This window comes from Notamacropus eugenii, chromosome 1, assembly GCF_028372415.1.
Source record: "Notamacropus eugenii isolate mMacEug1 chromosome 1, mMacEug1.pri_v2, whole genome shotgun sequence".
In the NCBI taxonomy this organism is placed as follows: Eukaryota; Metazoa; Chordata; class Mammalia; order Diprotodontia; family Macropodidae; genus Notamacropus; species Notamacropus eugenii.
Window position 1 is genome coordinate 286,802,865 of NC_092872.1, and position 9,341 is coordinate 286,812,205.

At 43.2% G+C, this 9,341-nt stretch overlaps 1 protein-coding gene across 12 annotated transcripts in view; it reads right to left on the reverse strand.

The window, feature by feature from the left end:
- Nucleotides 1–279: 279 nt before the first annotated feature.
- Nucleotides 280–9,341, reverse strand: part of EBF3 (EBF transcription factor 3) — a 149,531-nt gene continuing 140,469 nt past the window's right edge. For 3 of the 12 annotated variants that reach the window (XM_072629077.1, XM_072629073.1, XM_072629078.1), the window contains exons 13-16: nt 8,868–9,045; nt 7,467–7,652; nt 6,838–7,035; nt 280–2,970 (exon numbers count right to left, since the gene is read on the reverse strand). In XM_072629077.1, coding sequence (XP_072485178.1) covers nt 2,939–2,970; nt 6,838–7,035; nt 7,467–7,652; nt 8,868–9,045 — 594 coding nt within the window. In that variant the 3' untranslated portion in view covers nt 280–2,938. Of the gene's footprint in view, nt 2,971–6,837; nt 7,036–7,466; nt 7,656–8,867; nt 9,046–9,341 lie in introns of all 12 variants that reach the window. The other 9 variants (XM_072629080.1, XM_072629079.1, XM_072629081.1 and 6 more) reach the window with 4 other exon arrangements.

The following is a 9,341-nucleotide window of genomic DNA, read 5'->3' on the forward strand; positions in this document are numbered from 1 at the left end:
GTATGTGCATCTCCATCGTGCCATGTAAAACATAGACAGCCAACATACTGAGTAATAAAAAAAATATATTTCCCCTTGGTACTGACGGCATGTCTACAAGGCAGGTAAGAAAAGGGCTCGAGGACTGATAACTTTGGGGAAGGTCATTCTCTGAATCTTATCTAAGTCCAGGCATGGCGGTGGGCTCCATCCTTTACAAATGAAACCCCCGATGTGTGTGGGTTCTTGGTGTTTTGTCAGACATTTTTAATAATCAAAACCAGATAAAAGTACTAAAAGTGAAATTCACAGACAAGAAATACTTTAATTAAATATTGTGTAAAATGAACATTTTTATACAGTTAAATATCTGAAAAAATGTACAGATAAAACAATCTTATTGTAGGGTCTTTAACAGGAAAATCTACCATTTAGTGAAGCGTTCAGTTTGGAGACAAGGAAGCGATGGTGAGCTGACTAAGTCATCTAGAACACAAACAGATTGCCGCAGTGATGAGGAAACTGGCAAACTTTCTCAACATGTACACGGGACCTTTTTTTTATTTTTTTAAGATCAAAACCTTTACTTAGACAAAATAAAACTGAGGCAATTCAGTTCCAAAGTGACTTCTCAGGCTTTTCCACTTAGCTAAGCCTTAGGAGTGATCGCAGCATAAGCATGTAGCATGCACGGGAATGCTGTGATGTACTGTCTCGTTTGTTTTTGTACTCCCTTTAGTAAACACGTTACTAAAATGTGCATTTTTGTCCAGAAAGAAAAATAAAAGTCCCTCCTTTTTGTTGTAAATTTGAATTCTGCTGCATTTGCAAAGCATTTAGTGCAAAGAAAAACAAATCAACCTTTTGGAATCACTATGGATTTGGCACGAGGAGGCACAATATATTCAGGAGGTCATTCCAGTTCATACTACAAAAATGTTCTGTAAAAAAAAAAAATATACAAAAATTCCGCATGACCTTGGTTTCCTCCGAAACCATGGCTGGGAAGGAGCGCAAGGGGAAGAGGATGCATATCGCAGCAGAAACGGACACACACAGGAGCGACAGGACTAGACACCGGGTTTGTGCTTTTGCTTTTTTTTTTTTTTTTTAACGCAGTAAATTGTTCCAAATGAAGTTGTGATTAACAACTGTGGTGTAAGCCCGTGATAAAACAGCACAGAGATTCGTCAGAGAAGTCCACTTTTAAGGCATCAGAGAAGTTAATGTGGCAAACATTGGAATTAAAACATCAGAAGTAAATTTTATTTTAAACTTTAGGCCTCTGAATTTTTCCAGTAAACACAGTTCAGCTATGTGGCAAAGTCATGGGTGGCAGCTAAAAGTGACTTTTTACATTCTACAAAAAAGAAAAGAAAAGAATTAGGAGAGCCACAAGTGGGAGCCCCGATGAGGAGCCCCGGAGCGGCTGCATCACATGCACGTAGTCTACGAGTATTCATCACAGCCAGCTGGCACGACTTTGTTTTGACTATACAACAAACAACTTTTTTCCCCAAAATTAATTGTTCAGATAACTTAAAAATAATATAAAAATAAACAATGAATTTTGACTTTTCCTCAAAATAAAAAAAAATGGATGGAAAGTCTAAAGAAGAGCAAGAGATCGGCAGCAGAAATAAAATGTAAAGACATTGACCCCTCCAAAGGAAACTGAGGAAGCCAGCATCTGTCCTTGGCTTAATGCTGAGTACCCCACCCTCAGCATCATGATATCAGGCAGGATGAAGCCAATACACGTGGGAAGAAATCAAAGGATGGGAAAAGCATTGTACAAAAATTCAAAGATAAATACAATATTTATAATTGATATGTTACAAAATAAAGTCCCTTCGTGACTGCAAGTGTGTATGTGAGAGGAACTGTTACGATGGAGGAGACGGCTTTACTCCTTATCAGGCCCATAAGGAATAAAACGTGCTTTTCTAAATAGTTAAGTGGATTTGAAAAAAATTCAAGACAAGTGTATAAATATTTAGCTACAACTTTGGCAAAATCACAAAAGTCTACCATTTTATAACCACATACAAAACACATTAGGGAAGGACCTAGAAGTCAAAAGGACAATTTTCTGGTACAAGAAACAGACTCCACAGTAGTAGCCTAAGAATGCAACAGTTTTATACAGGGCTAGCAAAAGTTGAAAAAATGTGGCAGATCACACTTGCTTAACAGGAAGCTCTAGTAGTGGAAGGATATTTGAACCAACAGACGACAGTGGCCCTTTGTTCTGTCAGTGTGCTCATCAAAGGCAAGAAAGTTCAATATCAAAGTTACAATAGCTAACTACAATAAGTTACAAAGTTTCATTTCATTTCATTAAGATGAAGTTAAGCAATGACAAACCCTCCCTCCCTCCCTGCCACCCCCAATTTCTCCTAATCATATAATCATCCTTTTTTTTTTTTTCGTTTTTCCAGTTTGATGGCTCATACCTCCTTGGCCCCCTTGTTTCACCACAAAAAAATATTTCACATTATAGAGCTACACAACCATTGTGAATCGAGTGATGAGGACAGCAAAATGTTCTGAGGCATTTTTCATCAGTGTTTCATGAAAACCCCGAATGGTGCATCCACAAAGTTTCTCCCCACACAGAGCAAGTACGAGACAGAGCCAAAACGGAATAGGAAACTTTATACAAAATAGGGGTTGCTTTGTTTGTGTTTTTCTCCTTATTCTTCAGAACTGAGAAATGTGAAAAGATGAGAAAAGTTCAGTCAATAAATGGAATTGTTCGTGAAGAAGTAGGTTGTTTGCATGTCGATTCTGAAGAGTTTAAATAAAATCTTTAAACAAAGTCTTTTTCTGTAGCATTTCAATCGGTGCTGATTTGTCTTGAAGATACTGTTTCCATCAGCATGTCTTAATATACTAAACTTGTCCCCTGAAGCTTGTCCTTCAATGCTTGATGCTACGTAGGTAAACAAAAGTGACCTTACATGGGAGGGACAACAAGCCCAGACATAGCTGAAAAAGAAACAAGAGACAAGAGACAAAACCACACATTGTCATTCATGGAAAGGACCAGATAAAGCAGGTCTACTCTAAGGGGGTGAGGGGACAAGATGGAGCGGTAGCGTGGTCTCATTCTACTGCGGTGAGACTTGTATGCAGATATAAGGGCCACTCTTCTCTCTCCCAGCTGGTAGAATGCTGGGCTACGGGTCAGTAAGAGAGGTTCCACTCTCATCTCAGATACTAGCTGTTGGACCCTGGGCAGGTGACATAGCCTTCCTCATACTTAGTGTGTTCATCTGGAAAGTGGGAATAATAACGGTACCTACCTCATAGAGCTGTTATGAGGCTCAGACAAGACAATATCTGTAAAGTGCTTTGGAAACCTTTACCATTATTATCATAAATATCTATTTGGTAAAGAGATACCAAGTCAAGGGACAGCTGGAGGAGCTGCTGGCCCAAAGTCTATGTCTGTCTGTCTGTCTGTCTGTCTGTCTGTTGTCTCTCTCTCTCTCTCTCTCTCTCTCTCTCTCTCTCTCTCTCTCTCTCTCTCTCTCTCTCTCTCTCTCTCTCTCGTCCATGGGTTGGGGATCCAGGGTGAACACGGGACATGGGAGAAATCCAGGGAAGGGCCCCTTCTAAGACCACAGCCCCCAAAGATTTCTCTCTATCAAAAGAGGATGCTGACATTTTTGGGGGTGCAAGCATCCTGCTTCCTCCCACACACGTGACATTTCTGTTAGGGTTTTGTTAATGGCAAACAGAGATCCAGACTCCCCAGGGACTGCCTCTGTTGACAGCTGAGAAACAACACGGTGACTTCTGGTGAAGTCAGACAAGGTCAGCTTACTTTGCCCAGCAGGACCAGACCCGTCTCAAGTTTCCAAATCAAAATCAGCCTAACCTCAGTTTCTCTCTACCCTCCCCTAACCCCCCAAGTCAGCCCTAAGTGGCAAAACTCAATTTTGACATTCTGTTAATTGTCCTTTCTTATAATGGCTGTTCAGTTCCCTGAATCAAGGACTCTCAAAGATCAAGGCCAAGGCCACACTGCACACCTGCCTTGGAATCCACAGACCCATGCCAGAAAAGAGGTGACATTAGTATCTCTAGCTCCTCTCTCTCTCTCTCTCTCTCTCTCTCTCTCTCTCTCTCTCTCTCTCAAATAAACAAACACTTATGGATTGAAATGCCAAGTGCCCCCTGATTCTTTTGAGTTAACCGCTTGGTAGGAATGTAATTTAGAGTGTCTTAACTTCAGTGTGGTTTAATTTTTGTCAGAATGATATTTCTCATTAATTTATGCATAACAGATATTAATACACTTGTTCGTGTAGCGATGTGGGCTTCAATTTCTCAGTTCATTAATTTCAACAATATTAATTTATTTCAGACTCACCGTTACAACTCATGTATGTACACACTCCTGATGTGATCTCATCAGCAAGCACTAAGGTGGTGAGGTAGTGAGGAGCTGAGGGCTCTGGGTGATTTAGGCTTCCTGTCATGGAGCTAGGATGGACTCAGAAGGCTCTTTCATAACCCCCATTAAGCTTTCCTAATGCTCTAGCAGGAACTGGGAAAATTGAATACTTTTAAAGCCTTGAGAATGTTCAGGCCCCTCCTCCCCCTTCCCTACTCCTTCTAAACTGTTTTGTTTTTTTTTTAAAGAAGATATGACAGTATCCTGGAAAGTGGCAATCAGGTCAGATTGGCTTTCCACCTGGAGGAGCACATTCCAAGAGTGGTTCAATGATGTCACTTGTCACTAAGGGCTTGGTGAAGATGAAAATACTAATTCAGGAATTCTCTGTTTTTGCCAGGCAACTCTGACATGGGGGCTGCAGGCAACCCGTAGCAAATGCCCATTAAAAATGTTGCATTCCATAAAGAGATGAGGCCATGGTAGAGGAAGGCAAGCACGTAGCTAGGAGCATGGGAACCATTCTTGGAGAGAAGGAAGGGCTGGCCACAGCCTCCCTCCCAGCTGTCACCTAAATCCAGCCCAAATTGTTCAGCCGCCACTTGAGCCCTTCTTAAGTGCAACCCAGAAATGGCAAGACTAGGGTGGAGCTGATGGTGTGGTCCATTCTGGCCACTGTCAGGAATGACCAGGCCTTCCCAAGTTTCTAAAGTCTATTGTTATAAAAGAAAAAGGATACTCAATAGCATCTGGCCAAACCAGCAACCAGGATAGCTAAGTAATCAGATGGCTGTCTCAGGTCCGTGGGGTGACTGACCTGGCTTCACAGCTTTCCTCCCCCTCTGAGAGAAGGGGAGATGCCTTGGAAGGAACCTCACTGAACTTTGGGTCCCCCAGACTGTCTGCTGCCTGGGGTGGCAACATATGTGGCCAGGGGACAACAGGAGGACTCTCTGGACCAATCAAGGCATATACTTTCCTGTGAGAAGAGAGAGCCCCTCTTCAGCCTTGGTCTGATGCCATGAAAATAGATCCTCCACACCCTTCACTAAGAACATTTCAGGGGCCGTGCAAATAATGCCTGAGTGATTTGATTTTGGGGGAGGGAAAAAAAAGTTTCTGATTCTTTCCTGTTCTTCTGAATGGAAAAAGAGATGAAGCTAGACATGTCCATTCACTGTGGAGGAATCAGGAAGGCATCACCCTCAGTTTGCCACCAGCCACTTGGCTCTCAATCAGGACACAGCTGGCGGCAGAGGCAGTAGCCAGCACCTAGTGTCAGAGATTATTCCCCTTTCCAATTTTATCTGTTTAAAATGGCAATATTTAAAAAACAAACTTTAGTGTTTGATCCAGTGGGAGGGGGAAATGTCTCGCTACTAAATCATTCAAACTGAGAATGTTCCACATTCTGGACAGATGCCCTTATGAGCTCCTGTGCCTTGGAAGTTGGATGTTGCCCTGCCATGTAGGGGAGGTGGTAGTGGTGCAGATGTGGCTGTTTCAGTAATTAACATTCATAATGTTCTCACCCGTCCTTCAACTGTGGTTTTCTTCATGGGATCTTTCAAATGTTTTGATAGAAAATAGGTCAGAACCTGGCATCCACTGAACCAAAACAAACCAGGATTAAGTGTATATATAGGAATTAAAATAAGGACCATAGACATCAACAGAGTAGAAGAGATCTAAGAAATCATTGAGTCCAATGTCCTCATTTTATAGATGAGGAAACTGAGGCAGAGAGAGGTTCAGTGATTTGCCCAAGGCCGTGTAGCCAGAAAGGACTGTAGAAATATGAGATCATAGATATAGAGATGAAAGAGATGCTGGAGGTCACAGGTGGTCAGAGGGGGGATCAGAACTCAGGTTTTTCTGATGCCAAGCCTAGTGTGTTATCATCTACACTATGCAATATGTCACTGCTAGAAGATAAGTGGGGGCAGCAGCAGTAATGCAATGCACTATGGGATGGAGCAGAGGGTGCAAGAACTCGGGGCAAAGAGAATTCAATTTAGAGTCAAGTAACCTGAGTTCACATTCTGGCCTCATCACTTAATACCTGTGTGACCTTGGGCATGCCTCAGTCTCCTCATCTGAAAAATGAGGGAGTCGAAGCAGATGGCTTCTGAGGTTCCTTCCAGTTCTCAATCTCAATTCACTGAGCTTCAAGAAACAGGTCAGTGACAAATCCAGCTTCGTTTCCTAACAGAAGATGTAAAACCTCAAGAAGCAGCATCAGGCGAAAACTTCACTGGGGCTTTCTGGGTCTAAAAATATGGAAGCAGCTAGCTTTAAAGATGTCCCCTGGATGATCAGTTTTATCTATCTCACTTCAATCTTGACTCTGGCCATGCCATCTGTCACCCTGGGACAACACCCAATCACCCACGAGTGGAATGAAGCCAACCCTCCAGTCACCTGGCAGAAACATCTCCCAAAGCCCCACTCACCTTGAAGCCCGTTCCCGTTTGCACTGGTGCACGATGGCGGAGGGGAGGCCTGGGGCCTGACAACTGGAGCAAAGGCGCTCTTTTGTTTCACTGCAGAGATGACATTGGCAGGTGAGAATGAGAAAATGCCGTGCGTACTGCTACAGTTTGAAGGGAGGGTGACCGAAGAGGCTGCCATGGTAGGGCTTGACGGTACTACTGCAACAAAGCAAAGAGAATCAGGACTCAGCTTGAGGTCTGTGTGCAGCAAACACGGACAAAGAGAGTCCTATAAGGCCTCGCCCACCTCGTAAGAGATCGAGAAAAGGAAACGGGAAGAAACACGACACTTTCTTGGCTTGGCCACTCTCTGGATAACAGGCAAACTCTTTGGTGTTGGACTTTGGTTACAAATTGTGCAGCCCAATTCTTTGGTTTGGTATTATTTGGTTAGGTGTTATGCGACCACACTGGGTAGAACACATTGGAGATCAATTTCTTAGAGCCATTTTTTTATGTCCAGCCTCCAGAGTCACCCCCTCCTTTTATCCAGTAGCTCACATCATAGAAAAATCAAGACAAGGCAAGTGTTGGGATTTGGTAGGAAAAATGAATCTGCATGATGATGCGTTACAAAAACAGACACTTACTGCCATAAGGAGAGTTAGCTGAGGAGCCATTTAGAAATCCGGGAGAGCCAGGGACGCCTAGATTGGGCATGCCGGCATTTCCATATCCATTCATGCTATTGCTCACTGTGTTGTAATTGGACTGCTGGGGTGTACTGCTGGGAACGTATCCTCGCGGGGAAACACTGCTTGTATTGCGGCTGTAGCCTACTGTTAAGAGCCACCCCCCCCACAAAAATCACATTATTATTGGTAATACGCACTTGGGGGGGGTTTCCCCGCGAACCTACACCACAGAGTAGACATTTTTAATTGATCGTACCGCCTTGTTACTGCACTATCAACCCTCACAGCTGAAGATAACCTTATCACTCCAACCCTGCCTACCTAAAGTTGTCTCTCCTCGGGCTGAGACAGTCAACCAAAGCTCTCTTCGATCCAATTGTGTCAGGTGCCTTCACGTTTATCTTTAGTAGCAATTATCAACAGGCTTGATTCCTGGTTTGCACCAACACACTGGATGAACTTTCAGCCCTCCCAGACCTTCAAATGCCATGGTTGACAGGAAAAAACTTGTTTGTTCCAGGGATCTTGCCTTAAAAGGTTGTTTTGGGGGTCTTCATTCTAATGGTTGATATTTTTATTGCAAGGCTGGTAAGCACATATTTCGTTAAGGGGAAAAAGACTAAAAATGGTAGTAAACCTGCTGACTCCAAGGGGGATACCTAACTTCTTGGGGACCATGGCTATCAGATATCACCTGAGCTGTGTTGGGAGTTTTGGGACGGGGGGAAGGACCACACACTGCTTAGTGTCTTCAAGTATTTTAAAGAGAAAAGCTAAGGGGCAGGCCTATGAGTGCTTCCTATGGTCAATATATTTAATACAAAGGGCAGGGGATAAATGAAGGGTTTTATTGACAAGAAAAGAACATCTAGGGGTGAGTGAGTGGGCGAAATTGGGTTATTTCTTCCCTCTAGCTCCTAAGAGATGAGAACACAAACCCTGTTATACCTGTATCAAAAATTATGGGTGATGTCAATAATGACTCTCTACTTCATCAACTACCTAGAAATCAGTTATATAGGATTGTCTTCAAGAAAATTTCTGGCAAACCATGTTTAACCATGTAACAAACCAACATGCATTAATTATAACATAGACATTAAAAAGTAGACTCAACGCCCCTTACAAAGAAAGCACTGTGCTGATGGTAGCTCTAGAGCTGACTCTTTTAGTTTTCTAGGTTGTGGTTCCTCCAAACAGGGGTAAAAAGAAAGGAAGTACTAGGTCCCCTGTATTCATTAACTACACTAATTCATTTTGTGTGCAGCCGTGGGAATGAGGCCCATTTCTAGCATCAACCAACTCCAAGAGTCCATGGGGGCTTGAAGAGACCTTCACCCTTGCCCAAATACGTACCTTGATCATTGGCTTGTGATGTCTCTGAGACATTCACTGCAAGCTGGCTGCTGAAGGAGTTCACTCCCATCATGCCAGTGTGCGCTGGAGTATTGGCAAGGGCAGGAATCTGGTTGTGGTTACGCGGCACACTGTATAATGCTTCAGCGATGTCGGCTGCTCTTTTCAGGATGATCTCCTAGGACAGGGATGGAACAGGTTCCTTATACAGCCTCTTCTGTGACTGCCACTGATCCATTTAGGAATCCTGCTATAGGCTATGAACTGACATCTTGTAACTCTGTGTGTTGGCCCATACCAATGATGAAGCTGGCCACCTCCCAGCACTGAACCAGTCTTCTTCTCCCAATGCCTCCAGGGATGATGAAGAAAAGTATGAACCCACTGTTGCTGGGGACTTTTTTTAAGACATGCTAACTAACTTCATGGGGATCATGGCTAGAGTCTATTACCCTGAGGCTACAAATTCTGCTG